The following is a 27,405-nucleotide window of genomic DNA, read 5'->3' as shown; positions in this document are numbered from 1 at the left end:
TTATTATTTCATTTTTATTAATTTTTATTTCATTTTTTTACCTACATGGTGACTTTACCGAAAGAACTAAGAGTATGAACTCCCTTGCTCCAGCCGTTCAACTCTCGCAATGCAGTCCCGGTTCTCCATCCGTGCGTGCGGATCGAATTCGTACACCCCGCGACATTCTTCTCCCCTCTCTCCATCGACCGATCCATCCGTTCATCCATTCCTTCTCCCATCCACCCGATCCATTCCGATTCACCAATCCACCAAATTCTCCCCGTTCCTCATCCGCCCCGCTCGCCCGCCGATATCCTCCGCCCGCCCGCCCGACGACCCGCCCCGTTCCCGCGCGCGCGCGCGTCAGTATCGGCCGAACTTGCGCGTGAGCGTGCACACGCACGCAGTGTCGATGCGAATCCACGTCCACACGGACTGGCCACTCTTGTCGAGGGTGAGCGCCCCGCACGTACGACTGCGTCGTCTTGCACCGCGAGTCCCAGTGTCTCTCGTCGATGCCGCGGCAGGACGAGCCGAACTGCCCGGCACCGCCTCCTCCTCCTCCATCCCTCCCTCCTCCTCCTTTCCCTCCTCCTCCTCCCGCTCCTCCTCCTCCTCCTCCGCCCTTGCAGCGCGTCTCGTAGAAGTACTGGCGCACGGGGCGGCCCGCCGTGCTGAACTCGAGCAGCACGCGCACTCGGTGCCCGTGGATGTCGAAGGCGCTGGGTTTGTCCGTGACCCAGCGGCTCTCGCTGTCGCACACCGAGTACTCGCCGCGGTGCACGCGGCCCCCCTGCGGGTGCCGCTTGGAGCGGGCCGTGCCGTTGGCGGGGCCCGCGGCCCACGCGGCCCCGCCCGCGCCGACCCCCACCCCGATCTCCTCCTCCGCCATCTCCTCCTCCTCTTCCGCCATCGCGGCCGCCGCGGCCGCGGCCGCCGCCTCCCCGATGCCGAAGAGCGGCGGCGGCGCCAGCGGGCGGCGCTCGCTGAGGATCACGCGCGGAGACGGGACGTCCTCGGCGCCCGGCCTCGCGCTCCCCAAACCGAAGGCCGGCGGGGCCGCGGGACCGGGCTGCGCCGCCGCCGCCGCCGCCGCCGTTTGCCCGCGGTGCCTCCAGCGCGCCGGAGCGCCGTCCCTCCGCGAGGCCGAGGGCCAACGCGCCACCCTGGCCCGAGACAGTCTCTCCCGCAGCAGACGGACCAGCAGCGGCGGCGGCGGCGGCGGGGGGCCCTGCCTCCGCCGCTGCTGCTGCTGCTGAGCGGCGCTCCGGCCGCCGAGAGGGCCGCTCGCCGCCCCGACGGCCGCGACGACCCCGGGGGCCCTGGGCCCACCTTGCTGGGACGCGGCGGCCGCGGCGGAGGCGGAGGAGGAGGCCGGCAGTAGGACCCCCCCAGAGTGAGCGAGCAGCAGCAGCAGAAGAAAATTGCTCATCGCTTTGTCTGCCTGGGGGGGGGGGGGGAGGGAGGCAATTGGAGAGGGGGAGGGGGGGGGGGCGGTTTATTAACAACGGGTTGCTGAGACCGGGCCCAGAATAACGAGCAGCGCGATCCCAGTATGGATGGGATCATTGGGACTTGAGTCGGCGGTGATGGTCAGGAGGATGTGACATTGATGAGGTCTTTGTTGATGATGGGTGGTTGGTTGTGGTTGATGATGGGTGGGTGGTTGTGGTTGATGATAGGTGGGTGGTTGTGGTTGATGATAGGTGGGTGGTTGTGGTTGATGATGGGTGACTGGTTGTGGTTGATGATGGGTGGTTGTGGTTGATGATGGGTGGTTGTGGTTGATGATGGGTGGGTGGTTGTGGTTGATGATAGGTGGGTGGTTGTGGTTGATGATGGGTGACTGGTTGTGGTTGATGATGAGTGGTTGTGGTTGATGATGAGTGGTTGTGGTTGATGATGGGTGGGTCGTTGTGGTTGCCATCAACTCTCTCGCGGTCCACGCGATGTCTCTGCGGAGAGTTGCTTGCAGACCCGAGTTGTCTGTAGGAAAAACAGGGAGCCACGTGATTGGTGGCCTCGCGTCACTAACTAGGGGGTCACATGGCCGCCCGCCCACGTGGTCCGCCAGCTGCTGCAGTACTGACCTATGTCCGCCAGGGGGCACTCACTGCACGAGCATGCGATCCGCCCCCCACATGTCTCCACCGAGCACTGGACGCGTGCTCTTGCCACGCGACAGCCACCCTCAACAGCCACCCTCAACAGCCACCCTCAACAGCCACCCTCAACAGCCATCGAGACCTCAACAAATGTCACCTGCTGCTCACCATCACCGCCGACTCGAGTCCCAAGGATCCCATCCAATCGTAGAGTCTCACCAAACAGATTCTAGAGTCTCACCCACCCAGGTCCAGAGGTCGCAACCGGGTACCCGATACCCGTACCCTAACGGATACCCGGCTACCCGTACCCGGCCGGGTATGGGTACGGGTACCCGTTTGCGACCCTGGTGCGGCCGGGTAAGGGTAGGCCGTGAGTCACTGGTGAGTCACCGTTTGTCACTCATTTCCCAACGTCTTGTCTCTTCTCACAATTCAAGTTCCTAGAATCAACCCACCCGCGCCTGCAACATGGCTTCATCCTAGAGGTCGCAATCAGGTACCCGATACCCGTACCCTACCCGTACCCGGCCGGGTACGGGTACCCGTTTGCGACCCTGGTGCGGCCGGGTACGGGTAAGGAATCAAAACCCGTTTGCGACCTCTGCCCAGGTCCCAGAGCCTCACCACCCAGGTCCTAGAGTCTCAACACCCAGGTATTGGAGCCTCACCATCCAGATCCTAGAGTCTCACCACAGGAACCAGAGGAACTCTGCTTCTGCTACTGTGCAAAGAGTGCAACAACGCGGATGTCCAGAGTAACAAACACCTCCTCATGCGTGACCCACACCTCATCATCGCACCTCCTCCTGGCTTTGACATTCTGCGACCTCCTCCTCGAAAACACCGGTGGAAACATGAACCGCATCATCAGGACATCACCACCAGAACGATGCCGCTTCACCGCATCACCTCCATGAATGGGAAACTAAACACTCAGCCACAGTGGTGGAACTGTGGCTGTGCAACTCAATCTGTGGACCGCACAGTGAACCCATAGAGACGCATAGAAATGCATAGAGACCCATAGAGATACACAGACCTACACACACATACACAACATTACACACGCACAATAATAACCACCGTCACCACGATGCTCGTGCCAGGCTAGGTACACTTTGAGGGCAACTGCCTCCAACTTTCCAGTCACGTCCTTCACGAGCATCCGTCTCTGCAGTCGCCGATCTTTGTACCGGTCATCGGCAAGTCCACTCAGCTCCACATCCTCTTGTACCACATCACTCCATCTCTTTTCTAGGCCCGTGCCGCGCCCAGTTGAGCCCCCTCTATCCGGCCAAACAGAAGTTGATTTGCTTGGGCATGCGGTGGATAGGCATGTGAGATACATGACCCAGCCAGCACAACCTTGCCTGCCAGAGGAGCATACCGATGATGGGACTGTGACCAGATCCTTCAAGTAATCTGTGAGCTCCAGTCTGGTTAAACCCATGATGGATCGTAGGCAGGCTGGCCAGAATGTTTCAAACCGGCGCAGATGTTCTTTTTAGAGGGCTCCGCGTTTCAGAGTCGTAGATAAGGGAGAGGCATAACTGTGGCCGAGAAGACCCGGAGCTTAATATGGAGCGACCTACCAGGTAGCTTGCACACTGCGTTATGCAATTTATGAAAAGATAATACCGCTCGACTGTCACACTGCCCAGGTACGCAAACATCTCCACTCTCTCCACAACTGCCCCATCACTCCATGCACAGCGGAGGGAGGGGAGCGTTCGATTACATAAGATAGCCGGGAAGGTGCAGTGCTTTTGTGGGGGCTGACGGTAAGGCCCCATCTCTTAGTAGCATGCTCCAGGTTCAAGCTGTTAGCATCTCCCAACTCCTTGTCAGAGTGGGAAGCAATCACCAGATCATCAGCATACATGGCATGGTTGACCGGTAGGGAGTCACATCCCTCGACCGCACCCGGGCAGCGAAGAGCATCCTAATGCATCTGTACCAGGTGGAAATCCCACCGTTGCAGCCACAGAAAGCTTCTCGAACTCCGTGGTCAAAGATGACTGTTCAATAATGCGACAGCCAGGAGACATTCCTGTCGCACCCCAAAGGTGAACATGGATTGGCCTCCTACTCCCGGCCACGCGGCTTTACCCGCGCCTGCCCACCATCATGAAGGCGGCCCTCGATGATTGTGAGCGGAGAGTCGGAGACCCCTGAAAGCACGAACAATAACCCAGAGCCCTGGCCTATTGAAGGTATCATAACGCCTTGCACCCCCCTCCCCCATGACCCCCCCTCCCCATGACCCCCACTCCCCATGACCCCCTCTCCCCATGACCCCCACTCCCCATGACCCCCTCTCCCATGACCCCCACTCCCCATGACCCCCACTCCCCATGACCCCCACTCCCCATGACCCCCTCTCCCATGACCCCCACTCCCCATGACCCCCCTCCCCATGACCCCCCCTCCCCATGACCCCCACTCCCCATGACCCCCACTCCCCATGACCCCCACTCCCCATGACCCCCACTCCCCATGACCCCCACTATCCCATGACCCCCACAACCCATGACCCCCACTCCCCATGACCCCCTCTCCCCATGACCCCCCCTCCCCATGACCCCCCCTCCCCATGACCCCCCTCCCCATGACCCCCTCTCCCCATGACCCCCTCTCCCCATGACCCCCCCTCCCCATGACCCCCTCTCCCATGACCCCCTCTCCCCATGACCCCCTCTCCCCATGACCCCCCCTCCCCATGACCCCCCCTCCCCCCCCATGACCCCCCCTCCCCATGACCCCCTCTCCCCATGACTCCCCCTCCCCATGACCCCCTCTCCCCATGACCCCCTCTCCCCATGACTCCCCCTCCCCATGACCCCCCTCTCCCCATGACCCCCTCTCCCCATGACCCCCTCTCCCCATGACCCCCTCTCCCATGACCCCCCCTCCCCATGACCCCCTCTCCCCATGACCCCCTCTCCCCATGACCCCCCCTCCCCATGACTCCCTCTCCCCATGACCCCCTCTCCCCATGACCCCCACTCCCCATGACCCCCTCTCCCCATGACCCCCTCTCCCCATGACCCCCTCTCCCCATGACCCCCTCTCACCCTATACCCCGCCATCCCCTATACCCCCATCCCTATATCCCCATCCCCTAACAGGACCCTGCGGGGTGGGCTGGTAGGAATACTACTTAGTGTATGGTACACCAGTTGTACAGTGGCTCAGAGGAAAGCGCTCCAGAGGGTCATCAACACAGCCCAAAAGATCGCCGGCTGCCATCTCCCCACACTGGAAGAACTACACAGTTCACGTTGCATCAAAAAAGCACAGATCATTCTAAAGGACTCTTCACACCCTGGACACTCACTGTTTGAGCTGTTGCCATCAGGCAGACGATTCAGATCAGTCAAAACAAGGACAAACAAGATTCAAACAGAGCTTTTATCCTACAGCGATCACCACACTCAATAATGCTAATTAATTATTAAGTAATAGTGTTTACAATTGAATGTGAAATAGAGATGTGCAATGACAAAATGTAACCTTATGTGGGTATGTGGGTATACTTGGGCTGTTTATATATATAGCATAAATTGATTATCTTTCATTTAATTTTATTTTTATTTTCTTGTTTTATTTAATTTAAATTTATGAATGATGCCCTGACTGGTGAGCATTTTAAATTTCGTTGTACTGGTGACAATGACAATAAACGATCTATCTATCTATCTAGTACCGGTACAGGGATATCGACCGGGTATAGAGGAGTTAAAGAAAAAATTTAACTGTATTCTAGTGTAACGTTAATTAAAAGTGTTTGTTTTGACAAGACACGCTGTGAGATTTAAAGACCCCCCACACCACCCTCAACACCACCCCTCCCACCAGTCCTCACCACCCCCCACCACCACCCCCCACCACCTTCTGCACTAGGCCTCGCGAAGCCTGCCACACTAGGCCTCGCGAAGCTGCGCTTTTCGTGCACAAATAAGGCGATTAAATGTATCTCGTCTCTGTGTTAATAAGCCTCCCGCACTAGGCCTCGTGAAGCCTACTGCACTAGGCCTCGCGAAGCCTTCTCTGCAGTAGACTTAGCGAAGCCTTCTGCACTAGGCCTCGCGAAGCCTCTACAGTAGGCCTCGCGAAGCCGCGCTTTTCGTGCACAAATAAGGCGATTAAATGTATCTCGTCTCTGTGTTAGTAAGCCTGCCGCACTAGGCCTCGCGAAGCCTGCCGCACTAGGCCTCGCGCCGTGCTTTTCGTGCACAAATAAGGCGATTAAATGTATCTCGTCTCTGTGTTAATAAATGTTTCTTGTCTCTGTGTTAAAAAAAACGTGCTGCGTTTCAGTAAAGTAATTTTTTTTTTAAAACGTGCTGCGTTTCAGTAAAGTAATTTTGAAGCGAAGTTTAAAGTTTCGCCGTGAGGCGCCGGAAGCGACGGCCATCTTGTTTAGTTGACAGATCGCAGGGGGAGCGGGCGGCCATCTTGTCGGACAGGGTCATGCCAAGTGTTTGCAGTAGGGGGCGATGTTGATACACGGACGGACGGACGGACACATTCATCTATTGGTGGTCTGGTCCACTTCGTTCCTACCAGTAATAACCTCTCCCTCTACCCCCCTGCCAACCCCCCCTCCACCTCCACCCCCACCCCCAAAAGCACAGGAGACTCCCCTGAGAAACTGGCACCCACCGGGGTAGATATCGCTGAGAGCCTTACAGCGGCAGTGCCAAGTGTTTCCCCGCAGCAGTTTGGCCAAGAGAGGCAAGGAGTGGGTGAGCTTCAGTTTCTCCCGCGTGGCGTGTGCACTGCTCACAGACACGGACAACGAACTCCCGTCTAGAGCACGCAAGCTACCGGCCAGAGGTTGCAACCGGGTACCCGATACCCGGCTACCCGTACCCTACCCGATACCCAGCTACCCGTATTCGGCCGGGTACGGATACGGGTACGGGTACCCGATTGCGACCTCTGGGATGAAGCCATGTTGCAGGCGCGGGTGGGTTGACTCTAGGAACTTGAATTGTGAGAAGAGACAAGACGTTGGGAAATGAGTGACAAACGGTGACTCACCAGTGACTCACGGCCTACCCGTACCCGTACCCGGCCGCACCAGGGTCGCAAACGGGTACCCGTACCCGGCCGGGTACGGGTAGCCGGGTATCGGGTAGGGTACGGGTATCGGGTACCCGGTTGCGACCTCTGCCATGACGGCTCACCCCGAATTCTTGCGAAGGGAGATTGCGTTTTCAGGTCCACACGGCGTACAGCCGCTTCAACACGGGGCGACGTTTGTCGTTGTCCAATTGCTTGTGCTTCTCCCTTGCGATGGGACTTTGTAGGATGAACGTTGAGGTTTATAAGGGGTACGGATTGACCACAAAGGTCTATAATTGGTCTGTAATAAGGTAGGGCACTGATAAGGGGTTGACAGGTAAGCTATACACTATACACTACACTACTAATTCTAGATTTGAAGCTTTCGTGACTGCAAGGATTCATACTCTTAGTTCTTTCGGTAAAGTTCACGTAGGTAAAAAATGAAATTAAAATTAATAAAAAATAAAATAATAAAAATCACGACGTTTCGGAGGCAACACAAGTCTCCGTCATCAGGTGGGACCGTCACAGCCAGATATGCTGTATCAAGTGAGTACTACACTACTATACCCACACTATACACTACACTATACACTACACTATACACTACACTATACACTACACTATACACTACACTACTATACACTACACTACTATACACCAGAGGTGGGACAAAGTCATTGTTATGCAAGTCCAAGTCGAGTCGCAAGTCATTCAAATTCATGACTCGAGTCTGACTCGAGTCCAAGTCACATGACTCGAGTCCACACCTCTGCTATACACTACACTACACTACTATACACTACACTACTATACACTACACTACTATACACTACACTACTATACACTACACTACTATACACTACACTACACTACACACTACACTACACACTACACTATACACTACACACTATACACTACACTACACACTACACTATACACTACACTATACATTACACTATACACCACACTATACACCACACTATACACCACACTATACACTACACACTATACACTACACACTACACTACACACTACACTACACACTATACACCACACTATACACCACACTATACACCACACTATACACTACACTATACACTACTATACACTACACTATACACTACACTATACACTACTATACACTACACACTACACTATACACTACACACCACACTATACACTACACTATACACTACACTATACACCACACTATACACTACACTATACACCACACTATACACTACACTATACACCACACTATACACTACACTATACACCACACTATACACTACACTATACACTACACTATACACTACACTATACACTACACTACACTATACACCACACTATACACTACACTATACCATATCTGTGAATCCATACGGTTTACCCCGTATTCTTGAACAGTGAAATTGAGTTTAGAGGTCCATATGGCGTAGAGCCGTTTCAATACGGGTAACAGCTAAAAAAGTGTCCATTTCTTTGTGTTTCTCCCTTGCGATGGGGACTTTGTAGGATGAACGTTGAGATGTATAAAGGGTACGGTTTGACCAACAAGGTCTATACCACTGGTCAACAAACTTTTCTGGCATAATGTATTCCAACGGTTTTAAGGTAATTTTGGGGTGCCGATTCCAAACCTGGCATCAGTTTTTGTCTATCACATCAGGTTTTTGAGATATCAAATATTGCATTTTCAATAAAAACTGCGGAAGAAAAATATTAAATAAATGTGGATATCTACATGAAATGATATTATAAACACACTATCCTAAAAATACAGCACCGTATTTTAACACTAAAGCAGTCACTGACTCGCAACGACTTGCAATCATAAGTGACAAGAGTTAATTTCGGGTAAAATCAATGAAAATGGGGTATGCCGATAGCATAAAATGAGATGTTATAAAGCAAATCTGAGATCAGATTTGGAATCAGCACCCTGAAATTAGTCTAGAACAGCTGCAAAAGTCCAGGCCAGAAATTGTTTTTTTTTGTTGACCAGTGTTATTGGTCTGTAATAAGGTAAGGGGCACTAATAAGGGGTTCACAGCTCTGGGTAACCGGAAGCTTCGGCCATGACCTTGCGGTTCAATGGCGACCGGCAGCCAACGCCGAGTTCCCACGCCTTGCCACTAGGTGGCAGATGCACCACGGGACAAGCACGTGGGCCAGCCCAAGCCCCGCCCCCGTCGCAAGCCCCGCCCCCCACCACGCGCCCTTGCACAACGGCACAACGGCACAGCGAGCGGAGTTCGCTACGGCCGATCATCTTTGTTTCAGTTTCTTTGTTTTTATTTGTTTTCTACTTCGAGGGTGTGACGATCCGGCCAGATTCTACGAAGAGGCGCTCGCACCCCCGCGCTCGCTTGCGGTAGCCGGGGGGGGGGGGGGGGCGTTGGAACAGCTGCCCTACGGGGGGGGGGGAGGGGCGGCGATCTGCCGAACATCTTTCTGCAGGAATTCAACTGGTCACGGTGTTTCTGGACGAGAGGTTCCCGCCGCTCGACCGCTCGCGATCGCGAGGCTGGCTCGCTCGAGTCCGACGATCGGCGGTAGTCGGTAGTCGACGTTGCCAACACGCTCGTGGTCGCAGCCGGTCATTGTGAGCGGTACTGGGTAGCGTCGCGAGTGACGCGGGGGGGGTAGTGATGAGTACTGGTTAGTGATGCGAGTGACAGGGGGTAGTGATGGGTACTGGTTAGTGATGCGAGTGACAGGGGGTAGTGATGAGTACTGGTTAGTGATGCGAGTGACAGGGGGTAGTGATGGGTACTGGTTAGTGCTGCGAGTGACAGGGGGTAGTGATGGGTACTGGTTAGTGATGCGAGTGACGCAGGGAGAGGGGTAAGAGATGGTGGGTAGAGTGGGAGGGGAGAGTGGGAGGGGAGAGTGGGAGGGTAGAGTGGGAGGGGAGAGTGGGAGGGGAGAGTGGGTGGGGAGAGTGGGAGGAGAGAGTGGTAGGAGAGAGTGGGAGGGGAAAGTGGGTGGGGAGAGTGGGTGGGGAGAGTGGGAGGGGAGAGTGGGTGGGGAGAGTGGGAGGGGATAGTGGGAGGGGAGAGTGGGAGGGGAAAGTGGGTGGGGAGAGTGGGAGGGGGAGAGTGGGAGGAGAGAGTGGGAGGAGAGAGTGGGAGGGGATAGTGGGAGGGGAGAGTGGGAGGGGAGAGTGGGTGGGTAGAGTGGGTGGGTAGAGTGGGTGGGGAGAGTGGGTGGGGAGAGTGGGTGGGGAGAGTGGGTGGGGAGAGTAGGAGGGGAGAGTGGGAGGAGAGAGTGGGAGGGGAAAGTGGGAGGAGAGAGTGGGAGGGGAAAGTGGGTGGGGAGAGTGGGTGGGGAGAGTGGGAGGGGAGAGTGGGAGGAGAGAGTGGGAGGAGAGAGTGGGAGGGGAAAGTGGGTGGGGAGAGTGGGAGGGGAGAGTGGGAGGGGAGAGTGGGAGGAGAGAGTGGGAGGGGAGAGTGGGTGGGGAGGTGGGTGGGGAGAGTGAGAGGGGAGAGTGGGAGGGGAGAGTGGGAGGGGAGAGTGGGGGGGAGGTGGGTGGGAGAGTTGGTGGGGAGAGTGGGTGGGGAGAGTGGGTGGGGAGAGTGGGTGGGGAGAGTGGGAGGGGAGAGTGGGAGGGGAGAGTGGGAGGGGAGAGTGGGTGGGGAGAGTGGGTGGGTAGAGTGGGAGGGGAGAGTGGGTGGGGAGAGTGGGTGGGGAGAGTGGGTGGGTAGAGTGGGTGGGGAGAGTGGGAGGGGAGAGTGGGAGGGGAGAGTGGGAGGGGAGAGTGGGTGGGTAGAGTGGGAGGGGAGAGTGGGAGGGGAGAGTGGGTGGGTAGAGTGGGTGGGGAGAGTGGGAGGGGGAGAGTGGGAGGGTAGAATGAGCGAGAGTGGAGAGAGAGTTTAATCCCTGGGGCTGGGATTAAGTGTATCCAGGAGTGGAGCGATCGCGTGCGTGTGTGTGTGTGCACGTGTCTGTGTGTGTGTGTGCACGTGTCTGTGTGTGTGTGTGCACGTGTCTGTGTGTACAGGTGGCTGTGTGTGTGTGTACACGTGTCTGTGTGTACAGGTGGCTGTGTGTGTGTGTACACGTGTCTGTGTGTGTGTGTGCACGTGTCTGTGTGTGTGTGTGCACGTGTCTGTGTGTACAGGTGGCTGTGTGTGTGTGTGCACGTGTCTGTGTGGTGTGTGTGCACGTGTCTGTGTGTACAGGTGGCTGTGTGTGTGTGTGCACGTGTCTGTGTGTACACGTGTCTGTGTCTGTGTGTACACGTGTCTGTGTGTGTGTGTGCACGTGTCTGTGTGTACACGTGGCTGTGTGTGTGTGTGCACGTGTCTGTGTGTGTGTGTGCACGTGTCTGTGTGTACAGGTGGCTGTGTGTGTGTGTACAGGTGGCTGTGTGTGTGTGTGCACGTGTCTGTGTGTACAGGTGGCTGTGTGTGTGTGCACGTGTCTGTGTGTACAGGTGGCTGTGTGTGTGTACAGGTGGCTGTGTGTGTGTGTGCACGTGTCTGTGTGTGTGTGTGCACGTGTCTGTGTGTACAGGTGGCTGTGTGTGTGTGTGCACGTGTCTGTGTGTGTGTGTGCACGTGTCTGTGTGTACAGGTGGCTGTGTGTGTGTGCACGTGTCTGTGTGTGTGTGTGCACGTGTCTGTGTGTACAGGTGGCTGTGTGTGTGTGTACAGGTGGCTGTGTGTGTGTGTGCACGTGTCTGTGTGTACACGTGTCTGTGTGTGTGTGTGCACGTGTCTGTGTGTGCACGTGTCTGTGTGTGTGTGTGCACGTGTCTGCGTCTCGGTATGGGACAGCGGTAGTTCGATTCCCGCTCACGGCCACCACCGGTGACGATTATCTGAACCGGTCGTGGGCCTCCCCTAGGTCGACTCAGCCTCAAATCAGTACTTGGTGCGGTGTGTAAAGATCGCCACTTGGGAAACAAAGGCGGTCGGGCGTGGTGCTGGCCACCCACCCCCTCGTGTGCTGTGCCGGCCTTCATAGGTGCTGCTACTCGCTAACAGCACTTGCCCCTACAGCCTGTTGCAGGCTACACACACTACCGCTCCCTCATACACACAGACACGTGTACACACAGACACACGTGGACACACACACAGACACACGTGGACACACACAGACACGTGGACACACACACACGCAGTGAGACACGCCTACACACACAGACACACAGACAGATACGTGTACACACAGACACACACACACGCCTACACACACACACGCCTACACACACACAGACACACACAGACACGTGTACACACACACAGACACACACACACAGAGACACGCCTACACACACACAGAGACGTGTACACACACACACACGCCTACACACACACAGACACACACACACACACGTGTACACACACACAGACACACACACAGACACGCCTACACACACACAGAGACACACAGAGACGTGTACACACACAGACACACACAGACACGTGTACACACACACACGTGTACACACACACACGCCTACACACACAGACACACACACACAGACACGCCTACACACACAGACACGTGTACACACACACAGACATACACACACAGACACGCCTACACACACACAGACACACACAGACACGTGTACACACACAGACACACACACACACGCCTACACACACAGACACACACACACAGACACGCCTACACACACACAGACACGCGTAACAAGTGGCTCATGACCCCAACAACAGAAGCAGCAGCAGCAGCATGAGCTGTGTTGAGATGTCCACCACCCCCTCCCCCCATCCCTGCTCACGGGGCATCTCGCGTGCCACCCACCCCCTGTACCTCTGTGCCATGTTCACGGTGGGGGGGTGAGGGGGGGGTGAGGGCAAGAGGGGGTGGGGGGCGAGAGAGAGTGGGGGGTGGGAGTGGCGGCTGAGCCTGGCACCATCAATATTTAGCGAGAGCCTCTCCACGCGAAGTTCAATAATTCAGCGCGAGAAATCCGAGCCCGCGGCGTCTTCTCGCGAGCTCCCCCCCCCCACCCCCCAACACGCACACACCGCTGGGGTCGCGAGGGGAGGGGCTGGAATTAGGGGGGTAGGTGGATCACGAAAGGATCGGAGGGATTTACACTATGAGATCTCTTTTACCAGTGGCAAAATATTGGAGTAGGTTTTTACCCTTTTAAACTGGTACAAAACTGACACCTTTATTCAAGGCATCGTGTTTGCAATAACCACAACACAAGTAGTCAAAAAAGCAAACAAAAAGAAGCAACTCTGTTATTGATAATAATATGCACTGTCCTTGAAGTTGATTGGTCCACACCCGAGACGGCTTTCTTGTGTTGTGGTTATTGCAAACATGATGCCTTGAATAAAGGTGTCAGTTTTGTACCAGTTTAAAAGGGTAAAACCCTACTACTACATTTTGCCACTGGTAACAGAGATCTCATAGTGTAAATGCTTACCCCGAGCTCTCAATACTCTGATATTGCACTGTGTTTGAGTTGTACGCCTTCTGGTGTCATCTGGTCCAACACCAATGGGGACTAGGCTCTAAAGAAAGCCGTCTCGGGTGTGGACCAATCAACTTCAAGGCTGTTATGTTCGATCGCGTGAATATGAATGTGTTGTTAAACCCGCCACCACCCGACACAGCCAACACGAATCCATCGCCATCCTACCAGGCAAAGCCTCGCTGAGCTACCGATTGATTTTTCGGAAGCGACCCGGCTCCTACAAATGACGGCTCGACAAAGTGGCACCATCATTTGGAACATTTACAGCAACCAAAGTCATGGAAAAATTATCTCGACGTGTGAGATGTTTCTAACTGTGGAGGGAAAATCCGGAGAAAAAAATCCACACGACCACGTGGAGAGAGACGCAAACTCCAAATATACAGCAGCAGGCGTCAGGGTCATGATCGAACCCACCACCTCCTGTATACCAGGCGAGGTAGTTAACATCTCCTAGCCACCGTGATGATGATGAGAGAGAGAGACGCAAACTCCAAATATACAGCAGCAGGCGTCAGGGTCGGGATCGAACCTGTGACCTCCTGAACACCAGGCAAGGTAGTTAACATCTCCTGGCCACCGTGATGATGATGAGAGAGAGAGACGCAAACTCCAAATATACAGCAGCAGGCATCAGGGTCGGGATCGAACCTGTGACCTCCTGAACACCAGGCGAGGTAGTTAACATCTCCTGGCCACCGCGGCTCCACGGGTGGACTGAGGAGCAGGGCCAAACTCACCCCACGCACACACACGGACACACACGAACACACACACACACCACCCAACTCACCCCCACACACACACCACCCAACTCACCCCCACGCACACACACACAAACACACACGGACACACACGCTCCACCCAACTCACCCCCACGCACCACCCAACTCACCCCCACGCACCACCCAACTCAACCCCACACACACACACGAACACACACTCACGAACACACACACACACTCGCACACACACGCACACACACCACCCAACTCAACCACACACACACCACCCAACTCACCCCCACACACACACACCACCCAACTCACCCCCACACACACACCACCCAACTCACCCCCACACACACACATACCACCCAACTCACCCCCACACACACACATACCACCCAACTCACCCCCACACACACACATACCACCCAACTCACCCCCACACACACACATACCACCCAACTCACCCCCACACACACACACCACCCAACTCACCCCCACACACACACACCACCCAACTCACCCCCACACACACACCACCCAACTCACCCCCACACACACACACCACCCAACTCACCCCCACACACACACACCACCCAACTCACCCCCACACACACACCACCCAACTCACCCCCACACACACACCACCCAACTCACCCCCACACACACACCACCCAACTCACCCCCCACACACACACCACCCAACTCACCCCCACACACACACATACCACCCAACTCACCCCCACACACACACACACACCACCCAACTCACCCCCACACACACACACACACCACCCAACTCACCCCCACACACACCACCCAACTCACCCCCACACATACACCACCCAACTCACCCCCACACACACACCACCCAACTCACCCCCACACACACACCACCCAACTCACCCCCACACAAACACCACCCAACTCACCCCCACACACACACCACCCAACTCACCCCCACACACACACCACCCAACTCACCCCCACACACACTCACACCATTCAAGTCAAGACGCTCCGACGCGGGTGACGCGAACGCCTTCCGAGCACAAATCACCCGCACGCATTCACATACGGCGAAGAAGGTCCAGTGCCCGAAACGTCGCCTACTACAGAACAATTCCTCTTCAGCTTTCTCTCTCTCTCTCTCTCCCTCTCCACCATCACCACCACCAACAACAATTACAACAACCGCCAGTCGCCACTAAGTGGCGGTGACGTCACCACGACGCTTGTGCCAGGCTAGGTGCACGTTAAGGCCACGTGAAGTGTCGAACGCCCGCTGGCAGGAGGTCACGGGGCAGACCCAGCAGGTGCCACGGGTCGACTGACTGAGATCACCGACCGATGCACCACCTGTGCCCCCTACTGTGCCAGGCAAGGTGCACCAAGAGGTCACAGAGCAGACCCAGCAGGTGCCACGGGTCGACTGACTGAGATGACTGACCGATGCACCACCAGGTGAGGGGTGGAGGGGTTGGACAGGTGAGGGTGGAGTGGGTGGACAGGTGAGGGGTGGAGGGGGTGGACAGGTGAGGGGTGGAGTGGGTGGACAGGTGAGGGGTGGAGGGGGTGGACAGGTGAGGGGTGGAGGGGGTGGACAGGTGAGGGGTGGAGTGGGTGGACAGGTGAGGGGTGAAGGGGTTGGACAGGTGAGGGGTGGAGGGGTTGGACAGGTGAGGGGTGGAGTGGGTGGACAGGTGAGGGGTGGAAGGGGTTGAACAGGTGAGGGGTGGAGGGGGTAGACAGGTGAGGGGTGGAGGGGGTGGACAGGTGAGGGGTGAATGGGGTGGACAGGTGAGGGGTGAAGGGGGTGGACAGGTGAGGGGTGAAGGGTGAAGGGGGTGGACAGGTGAGGGGTGGAGTGGGTGGACAGGTGAGGGGTGGAGGGGGTGGACAGGTGAGGGGTGGAGTGGGTGGACAGGTGAGGGGTGAAGGGGTTGGACAGGTGAGGGGTGGAGGGGTTGAACAGGTGAGGGGTGGAGGGGGTAGACAGGTGAGGGGTGGAGGGGGTGGACAGGTGAGGGGTGGAGTGGGTGGACAGGTGAGGGGTGGAGTGGGTGGACAGGTGAGGGGTGGAGGGGTTGGACAGGTGAGGGGTGGAGGGGTGGACAGGTGAGGGGTGGAGTGGGTGGACAGGTGAGGGGTGAAGGGGGTGGACAGGTGAGGGGTGGAGGGGTGAGAGGTAGGGTTGATATGGTGGCCGCCAAATCAAGACACTGTCTTCTCCTGCCCCCCACCACCAGCCCCCCACCCCCCACTAGGTTACTAAGGCCACAGCGAACACACAGATCACGTGTCCACGCGTCCAGCCACTACAGCATTCGTGCGGCACGTGCTTCACGTTGTGTGTCGCTAACACTGATGACGATGCTGTTGATGACGATGTTGATGACGATGTTGATGACGATGTTGATGACGATGCTGATGACGATGCTGATGACGATGCTGATGACGATGCTGATGACGATGTTGATGACGATGCTGATGACGATGTTGATGACAATGCTGATGACGATGCTGATGACGATGCTGATGACGATGTTGATGACGATGTTGATGACGATGCTGATGACGATGCTGATGACGATGTTGATGACGATGCTGATGACGATGTTGATGACGATGCTGATGACGATGCTGATGACGATATTCATATTATTAGGTTTTTTCGGTAAAGTCACGTAGGTAATACATCAAAATTAATAAAAATAAAAAAAAATCACGACGTTTCGGAGGCAACACAAGTCTCCGTCATCAGGTGGGACCGTCACAGCCAGATTAGCTGCATCAAGTGAGGCAATGATTCAAGATGCAATCCCTTAAAAGCAAGTTGAGGGGGGGAGGAGAGGTAGCCAATGAATGTGGTCGCCAATGATGACGATGTTGATGACGATGACGTCGATGCCGGATCAGGGATGCACCTTGCTCTGTGACGTCAGAGGGCCTCGTGTCCAGAGCGCGCGTCACACCGCGTGCTAATTGGCGGAGCCGCAGCCTAAATATAGCCGCTAACTACTCTCCCCCTACCTCCCCCTCCCTACCTCACTCCCTCCCCCTCTGCACCTCCCCTCCCTCCCCCCCTCCCTCTCTTCCTCTCTCTTTCTTTTTTTTACGATCAGTGGAAACAAGAAAATGCTCGGTGTAGTCGGCACTTTGCTTCGTTCATCATTTCGTTAAAAAAAAAATTTTTACATTTTTTTTACTTTGCTCACTCTCTCGCTCTCTTGCTCGCTCTCTCCGTCGCTCTCTTGGTCGGTCACTCACTCTCTCGGTCACTCACTCTCTCGGTCACTCACTCTCTCGGTCACTCACTCTCTCGGTCACTCACTCTCCCGCTCACTCTCCTGCTCACTCTCCCGCTCACTCTCTCGCTCACTTTCCCCCCACCCACCCACCCTCTCCCCCCACCCACCCACCCTCTCCCCCCACCCACCCACCCTCTCCACCCACCCACCCACCCTCTCCCCCCACCCACCCACCCACCCTCTCCCCCCACCCACCCACCCACCCTCTCCCCCCACCCACCCACCCACCCTCTCCCCCCACCCACCCACCCACCCTCTCCCCCCACCCACCCACGCTCCCTCCATCGCATTTCCTCTCTCCCCCCACATCCTCCCCCCCCCCTATCGCCCCCCCCATCCCTCCCTCCTCTTTTCTCCATCCCCGCTCTCCCTCGCACCAGGTAACTCATCGAAGGCTGCAGCCTCCCGCTGCGACCACCTGGGTTCGATTCCCACTCACAAGTGCTGGAACAACCAACAACAACAAACAAACAGCCACTATCTTCTTGGTTCTTTCGGTTAAGTCACGTAGAATGTAAATAATAAAATTTAAAAAAATTTACGTAATAAAATAATATATTATATTATTTTATTATGTTTTTTTTTATTTTATTATTTACATTCTACGTGACTTTACCGAAAGAACCGAGAAGATGAATCCCTGCAGTCACGAAAGCTTTAAATCGAAATTTAAACAGCCACTAAGTGGCGGTGACGTCACCACGGCGCTTGTGCCAGGCCATGTGCACGTTAAGGCCACGTGAAGTGTCGAACGCCCGCTGGCAGGAGGTCACAGGGCAGACCCAGCAGGTGCCACGGGTCGACTGACTGAGATGACCGAGATGACTGGCTGATGCACCACCTGTGCCCCCTACTGTGCCAACTTGCTGTGCTTTAGCCACCCGGCGCTCCGCTCGTTGTTGTGAGCATCACTCCTCTGCCCTCCGTTGTTGCTGGAGGGCGACTACCTCCAACTGCCCAGCGGCGTCCTTCCCGAGCCTCCTCCTCCACAGAGGCCGATATTGACACCGCTGGTACCAGTCATCGGCAAGTCCACTCAGCTCCACATCCTCCTGTACCACATCACTCCATCTCTACTCTAGCCCGTGCCGCGCCCATTCAGACACACACACATGCACACACAGACGCACAGACACACACACACAGGCAGGCACGAGATGTGTGCTCCAGATTTTCTCGGTTAACCCCGTAACCGAGAACCAGGCCGAGACATTAAATATTTTGGAATAACCCAAAGTAGGTTTTTGCTGCTGTTGTTGAGGAATTCATTCCCAAGGATGGAAGTGGGCGTTTTTTTTCCCGCCAAAAAAATCGGTGTCACGTGGCGTCCTGTGACGTCACTTTCGTTCGCGGCCAGAGACACGTGGGGGCGTGCAAACCGACCAGCGGCCAATCGATCTTAAGATCTTCACGAAAGTATGAAAAATAACATTAGATTTTACCCTGACAATTAAACAGGTAGTTGTGTTAAGATGTTCCAACACCAAATAGATTAATTTTGCAAGGCATCAATTACTGCATTAATCACACACACAGCACTTGCTGTGAACATGCAAACAGACATGCTGTGATAATATTATGGGCATTGTCTTTGAAAGTGATTGGTCTACACCAGAGAGACTAGGTCATAAAGACAGCAGCCGTCTTTATGACCTAGTCTCACCACCAGTGTCAGAACAGAGACTAACGCCACCATAAGTACTGTGTGGCAAATGCAGACTTGATTCCTTGCCAAATGTGTTTATTTTGTGTTTGAACATCTTAACACAACTCTTGTTTTATTCCCAGAAAGGGGCAAAACCTCTTCTCATTTTTCAAACTTTGATACTGGCATAAAAAGGTCCCATGATATCGTCACAAAGGTCCCAAGTTTACCAAAAAAATAATGGCCAAAAAGGTCCCATGACATCTTCACAAACGTCCCAGGTTTACCAAAAAATACTGGCAAAAAGGTCCCATGATATGTTCACAAAGGTCCCAGGTTTACCAAAATATACTGGCAAAAAGGTTCCATGACATCTTCACAAACGTCCCAGGTTTACCAAAAAAATAATGGCCAAATCAGTCCCATGATATCTTCACAAAGGTCCCAGGTTTACCAAAATATACTGGCAAAAAGGTCCCATGATATGTTCACAAAGGTCCCAGGTTTACCAAAAAATGCTGGCCAAAAAGGTCCCATGACATCTTCACAAACGTCCCAGGTTTACTAAAAAATACTGGCCAAATCAGTCCCATGATATCTTCACAAAAGTCCCAGGTTTACCAAAAAATGCTGGCAAAAAAGGTCACATGACATCTTCACAAAGGTCCCAGGTTTACCAAAATATACTGGCAAAAAGGTCCCATGACATCTTCACAAACGTCCCAGGTTTACCAAAAAATGCTGGCCAAAAAGGTTCCATGACATCTTCACAAACGTCCCAGGTTTACCAAAAAAATTATGGCCAAAAAGGTCCCATGATATCTTCACAAACGTCCCAGGTTTACCAAAATATACTGGCAAAAAGGTCCCATGATATCTTCACAAACGTCCCAGGTTTACCGAAAAATACTGGCCAAAAAGGTTCCATGAAATCATCACAAAGTTCCCAGGTTTTACAAAAATACTGGAAAAAAAGGTTCCATTATATGTTCACAAAGGTCCCAAGTTTACCAAAAATTATAGGTTGCAAAGACAAAGGTTCCCAAGGTAGCCCAACACAGCCTGTTGGGGGCAAGTGCTCTTCCCGAGTACCTATGAAGGCTGGCACGGCGCACGAGCGGGTGGGTGACCAGCACCACGCCGGGCCGAATTTGAGGCCGAGTTGACCTAGAGGAGGCCCAGAGCCGGTTCAAATAATCATCGCTCATGTCAGGCTGCCCGGTTCGTGGCGCCGCGCGGCGCTAACCGCTACACCACCGCTCCCCACGAAGTACACACACACATACATACACACGTGTGCACACACCCACGCGTGCACACAAAGACAAAGACCCCCCGTATAGCTTTAACAGACTGTAGGGGCAAGTGCTGTTAGCGAGCACCTATGAAAGCCGGCACGGCACACGAAGGGGTGGGTGGCCAGCACCACGCCAGACCGCCTTTGTCTTCCCCAGTGACGATGTTTACACATCGCACCAAGTACTCATTTGAGGCTGAGTCGACCTAGGGGAGGCCGGGGACCGGTTCAGATAATCGTCACTGGTGTTGGCCGTGAGCGGGAATCGAACTCGTGTCGCCGGGTTCATAGCGCAGCGCGCTAACCGCTGCACTATCGCACGTACGCACACACACGCGTACACACACACACACACACGCCGACACACACACACACACACACGCCGACACACACACACACACACACGCCGACACACACACACACACACACGCCGACACACACACACACACACACGCCGACACACACACACACACACACGCCGACACACACACACACACACGCCGACACACACACACACACACACGCCGACACACACACACACACGCGTACACACACACACACGCCGACGCGTACACACACACACACGCCGACACACACACACACACACGCCGACACACACACACACACGCCGACACACACACACACACGCCGACACACACACACACACACACACACGCCGACACACACACACACACACACGCCGACACACACACACGCACACGCCGACACACACACACGCACACGCCGACACACACACACACGCCGACACACACACACGCACACGCCGACACACACACACACACACGCCGACACACACACACACACACGCCGACACACACACACACACGCGTACACACACACACACACGCGTACACACACACACACACGCCGACACACACACACACGTGCACACACGCCTACACACACACGCCGACACACACACACGTGCACACACGCTGGCATTGCGCCGACAACCGCCTCTCTGTGGCTGCAACAGAAGCCACGTGGAGCAAGCCGCAGCTACAGCCCCCCCCACCGTCTCACCCTCCAGGCACACCACTACACTCACCCCCCCACACTCACCCCCCCACACTCACCCCCCCACACTCACCCCCCCACACTCACCCCTCCCACACTCACCCCCCCCACACTCACCCCCCCCACACTCACCCCCCCCACACTCACCCCCCCCCACACTCACCCCCCCCACACTCACCCCCCACACTCACCCCCCACCCCGATACCCCCAACCCACAGCGCTTAGAAGTTAAACCACAAGGCACGAGCGTCAATCCTACACCCCACCCCCTGATTCACCAGCAGCATCTTCACGATGACTAATTCATCATCAGCATCATCAGCACCATCAGCATCATCAGAATGACCATCACCAACAAGCAACAGAATCAGCATCATCAGCATCTTCACGATGACCAATTCATCATCAGCATCATCAGCATGACCATCACCACCAAACAGCAGAATCAGCATCATTGTCCGATGACGCAATCATCATTATCATCGTCAAACGGCCCCAATGATTCATCATCGTCGTCATCATCGTCACGTCCGGAGCCCCGCGGATAGACGAGACGACGTCACGTGCCGACATCGACACGAGGCGGTGGAAGGGCAGAGAGAGCGGGAAGTGGTCGTGGAGGTGGTGATGGCGGTGGTGGTGATGATGATGATGGAGGGGGTGGTGATGGAGGTGCTTGGGGTGATGGTGGTGATGATCGAGGTGATGGTGGTGATGATGGTGATGATGGAGGTGGTGCTGATGGAGGTGGTGATGGCGGTGATGGTGATGATGATGATGGAGGGGGTGGTGATGGAGGTGCTTGGGGTGATGGTGGTGATGATCGAGGTGATGGTGGTGATGATGGTGCTGATGGAGGTGGTGATGATGGTGATGATGGAGGTGGTGCTGATGGAGGTGGTGATGGCGGTGATGGTGATGATGATGATGGAGGGGGTGGTGATGATGCAGGTGCTTGGGTGATGGAGGTGCTTGTGGTGATGGAGGTGGTGATGGAGGTGGTGGTGGTGATGATGATGGAGGTGGTGATGATGATGGAGGTGGTGATGGAGGTGGTGGTGGTGATGATGATGGAGGTGGTGATGATGATGGAGGTGGTGATGATGGAGGTGCTTGTGGTGATGGTGGTGATGGTGGTGATGATGGAGGTGATGATGGAGGTGGTGATGATGGCACCACCGTGCACTCTCCAATAAGTAAGTAGAAGAGAGAAGACCGAGAGGGCTCGAGAGGAGCGGACACGAGTCGATGTCACCACGTGACCTCGACTTAACCACGGGAGGACACGCGGGGGACCGCTCCACAAACACACAAAGGTCCCCCGTGTAGCCTTGACGGACTGTTGGGGCAAGTGCTGTTAGCGAGTAGCAGCGCCAAAGAAGGCCGACACGGCTACTCGACGGATATTTAGGCACCGCGCCAGGTACTCATTTGAGGCCGAGTCGACCTAGGGGAGGGCCCGTGACGGGGTTCAGACAATCGTCACCCGGTGTCGGCCGCGAGCGGGAAATTGAACTCGGGCCGCCGGGTCCGTAGCGGTCAGCTCGTTACACGCGCGCACGACATGACCCTGGGGTAGAACTTCAATCGTGGGGGACGGGAGCGAGTATGTGGAGGGTGACTCGAGGGAGGATGAACGCGGGGAGAGGTGGACACTGGAGGACGACGCGCAGGGAGGAGACAGAGGGCGACCGAGCGATGTCCACTCGTGACGCACGGGGTTAGTCGCTCGCTCTCGTGGAGAGAGAGGGGACGACTCAGAGAGAAAGAGAACGACTCCGAGAGAGAACGACTCAGAGAGGGAACGACGCAAAGAATGAGGGGGGGGGACGACGGCTCCGAGAGGGGACGACTCAAATAGAGGACGACTCGGAGAGAGAGAGGACGACTCAGCAGCATGAGCCACGCGCGCATGAAGAGCCGACGCTACCGGCAATCACCCAGGCTGAGGTCCTCTGTATATCATCGTCGTCATCATCATCGTCGTCGTCGTCAAGGTGTCATCATCATCAAGGTGTCATCATCACCAAGGTGTCGTCATCATCATCAAGATGTCATTATCATCAAGGTGTCATCATCATCAAGGTGTCATAATCAGTGTCGTCATCATCAAGGTGTCATCATCATCAAGGTGTCATCATCATCAAAATGTCATCATCATCAAGATGTCATCATCATCAAGATGTCATCATCATCAAGGTGTCGTCATCATCATCAAGATGTCATTATCATCAAGGTGTCATCATCATCAAGGTGTCATAATCAGTGTCGTCATCATCAAGGTGTCATTATCATCATCGTCGTCATCATCATCAAGGTGTCATCATCATCATCATCATCAAGGCGTCGTCATCAAGGCGTCATCATCAGTGTGATCATCAGTGTTATCATCATCAAGGTTTATCATCATCAAGGTGTTATCATCATCATCGTCATCATCAAGGTGTTGTCATCATCATCAAGGTGTTATCATCATCAATGTGTCATCATCATCAAGGTGTCATCATCATCAAGGTGTCGTCATCAGTGTCGTCATCATCAAGGTGTTATCATCATCGTCATCATCAACGTGTCATCAGCATCATCAAGATGTCATCATCGTCATCATCAAGGTGTCATCATCATCATCAAGGTGTCATCATCATCAAGGTGTCATCATCAGTGTTATTATCATCAAGGTGTCATCATCATCATCAAGGTGTCATCATCATCATCAAGGTGTTATCATCATCAAGGTGTCGTCATCATCAAGGTGTCGTCATCATCAAGGTGTCATCATCATCAAGGTGTCATTATCATCATCATCAAGGTGTCATCATCATCGAGGTGTTATCGGGCAATTAACGAGCGCGTTCACGCGCATGCGGGAGGGGTGAACGAACGGGCGAACCGCGTCACTCGTGACGAACGGAAACCCCGCGTAGGTGCCACTCGACGACTCGCCGAGCAGAGGAAGGGAGAGAGAGCGGGAGACGTGGGCACAGAGAGAGAGACGTGGAGAGAGAGGGAGACGTGGACACACAGAGAGAGACGTGGAGAGAGAGGGAGACGTGGGCACACACAGAGAGAGACGTGGAGAGAGCGGGAGACGTGGGCACAGAGAGAGAGAGAGCGGGAGACGTGGACACACACAGAGAAAGACGTGGAGAGAGCGGGAGACGTGGCACAAAGAGACAGGGCGAGAGACGTGGACACACACAGAGAGAGACGTGGAGAGAGAGGGAGACGTGGACACACACAGAGAGACGTGGAGAGAGAGGGAGACGTGGGCACAGCGAGAGAGAGGGAGACGTGGACACACACAGAGAGAGAGAGACGTGGAGAGAGAGGGAGACGTGGGCACAAAGAGGGAGAGAGAGAGGGCAAAGTTATAAAAAATCTATATTACGAAATGATGAACGAAGCAAAGTGCCGACTACACCGAGCATCTTCTTGTTTCCACTGATCGTAAAAACAAAAAAAGACGTGGGCACAGAGAGAGAGAGAGTGAGCGAGAGAGTGAGAGAGTGAGCTAGAGGGGGGGTTCCATAGAGCCCAGTTTTAATTTAAAAAAATCTAAATAAAAAAATGTACGAAATTATGAACGAAGCAAAGTGCCGACTACACCGAGCATCTTCTTGTTTCCACTGATCGTAAATTAAAAAGACGTGGGCACACACAGAGAGAGAGAGAGTGAGGGAGACGTGGACAGAGAGTGGGAGACATTGGCACACAGAGAGAGAGAGTGGGAGACGTGGAGAGAGAGAGGGGTGGGAGGAGGGAGACGTGGAGAGAGAGAGAGCGAGCGAACCAGGAGAGAGAGACTGTTAAAGCCAAAGCCAGGAGAGAGGGGGAGACGTGGACACACAGAGAGAGAGAGAGAGAGAGCGCAGTAAAAAAAAAACATTTAAAAATATTACATAGAAATCAGGAGGAACACAGGACATAGATTAGAGAAAGAGGGGGGTAGAGAGAGAGGGGGAAGAGAGAGAAGGGGGTAGAGAGAGGGGGGGGGGGGTTAGAGAGAGAGGGGGTAGAGAGAGAAGGGGGGTAGAGAGAGGGGGGGGGTTAGAGAGAGAGGGGGAAGAGAGAGAAGGGGGTAGAGAGAGGGGGGTAGAGAGAGAGGGGTAGGAGAGAGGGGGTAGAGAGAGGGGGGTAGAGAGGGGGGGGTGTAGAGAGGAGGGGGTAGAGAGAGAGGGGGGTAGAGAGAGAGGGGGGTAGAGAGAGGGGGGGTAGAGAGAGGCGGGGGTAGAGAGAGCGGGGGTTAGAGAGAGAAGGGGGGTAGAGAGAGGGGGAGGGGGTAGAGAGAGAGAGGGGGGGGTAGATGAGAGAGAGGGGAAGGGGTAGATGTGGAGAGAGGGGTAGAGAGAAAGGGGGGTAGAGAGAAAGGGGGGTAGAGTGAGAGAGGGGTAGCGTGAGAGGGGGGTAGAGAGAGGGGGTAGAGATCGAGGGGGTAGAGATCGAGGGGGTAGAGATCGAGGGGGTAGAGATCGAGGGGGGTAGAGATCGAGGGGGGTAGAGATCGAGGGGGTAGAGATCGAGGGGGTAGAGATCGAGGGGGTAGAGATCGAGGGGGTAAGAAGGAGGAGAGCAGAGCGTGAAATCTTTTGTAAAATATTTCATTTAAACAGGGAGGTGGGTGGGGGTGGTGGTGGGGGTGGTGGTGGGGGGGGGGGGCACATAAAGCAACGCATTACAAAAAAGAAAACGAAATGATGAACGAAACAAAGTGCCGAATACACAGATCATCATCTTGTTTCCACTGATCGTTGAAAAAAAATAGAAAGAGAGAGAGAGAGACGTGGAGAGGGAGGGAGGAAGAGAGAGAGAGAGCCCAGTTAAAATTTGTAAAAAATTACAAAAAAAAATTTACGAAATGATGAACGAAACAAAGTGCCGAATACACCGAGCATCTTCTTGTTTCCACTGATCGTAAAAAAAGGGAGAGTGTTGAGTGGTTCCCTCCTCTTACCTTTACTGCGGCGCCCATGGCAGGAGCTGGACAGACCGAGAGGTGTTCCCCAACGGAATCACATCACCACCACGAGCAGCATCGCCATCATCGCCACCGTCACCACCATCACCACCATCATCATCATCATCGTCGTCGTCGTCGTCATCCCACTTCGAGCCCGGCCCATGCTCGTCCCGGCTGGGGAGCCTTCCCCGCAGCCACCACTCCCTTCACACGAAGCTCACGACCTCCCTTCCTCTCTTCCACCTCCTCCTCTTCCACCTCCTCCTTCTCGTCTCTCTTCTCCTCCTCTAGCTCAGTCCGCACGCTCCGCAAGGAGAGTGGCAAATTGCCCTCCTCCTCCTCCCCCTGCTGCTGTTGCTGCTGCACCACCTCAAACCAACCTCCTGCTGCTGCTCCTGCTGCTGCTGATGCTTGTGGTGGTGGTGGTGTTCCCCTCTTGACTCTCTCTCCTCTCTCTCCTCCTCCTGCTGCACCACCCTCAAACTAAACTCCTGCTGCTGATGCTTGTGGTGGTGGTGGTGGTAGTGGTGGTGGTGTTCCCCTCTTGCCCTGTCCCCTCTCTCTCCTCCTCCTGCTGCACCACCCTCAAACTAAACTCCTGCTGCTGATGCTTGTGGTGGTGGTGGTGGTAGTGGTGGTGGTGTTCCCCTCTTGCCCTGTCCCCTCTCTCCTCCTTCTCCTGCTGCAGCACCCTCAAACTAACCTCCTGCTGCTCCTGCTGATGCTTGTGGTGGTGGTGGTAGTGGTGGTGGTGTTCCCCTTGCCCTGTCCCCTCTCTCCTCCTTCTCCTGCT

General features: G+C 54.9%; 1 protein-coding gene across 1 annotated transcript; it reads right to left on the bottom strand.

The window, feature by feature from the left end:
• Positions 1 to 27,367, bottom strand: LOC144951972 (uncharacterized). The gene is given in 3 exon segments (XM_078882345.1): positions 1 to 444; positions 446 to 1,426; positions 26,607 to 27,367. Coding segments are annotated over 3 exon segments (1,098 nt in total). The 5' UTR covers positions 26,625 to 27,367; the 3' UTR covers positions 1 to 345.
• Between the last annotated feature and the right edge of the window lie 38 nt (positions 27,368 to 27,405).

The sequence above is a fragment of the Lampetra fluviatilis genome, chromosome 64 (genome assembly GCF_964198595.1).
Source record: "Lampetra fluviatilis chromosome 64, kcLamFluv1.1, whole genome shotgun sequence".
Lineage (NCBI taxonomy): Eukaryota > Metazoa > Chordata > Hyperoartia > Petromyzontiformes > Petromyzontidae > Lampetra > Lampetra fluviatilis.
Note: the sequence above shows the minus strand (reverse complement) of the source record. Positions and strands in the feature narration are given on the sequence as shown.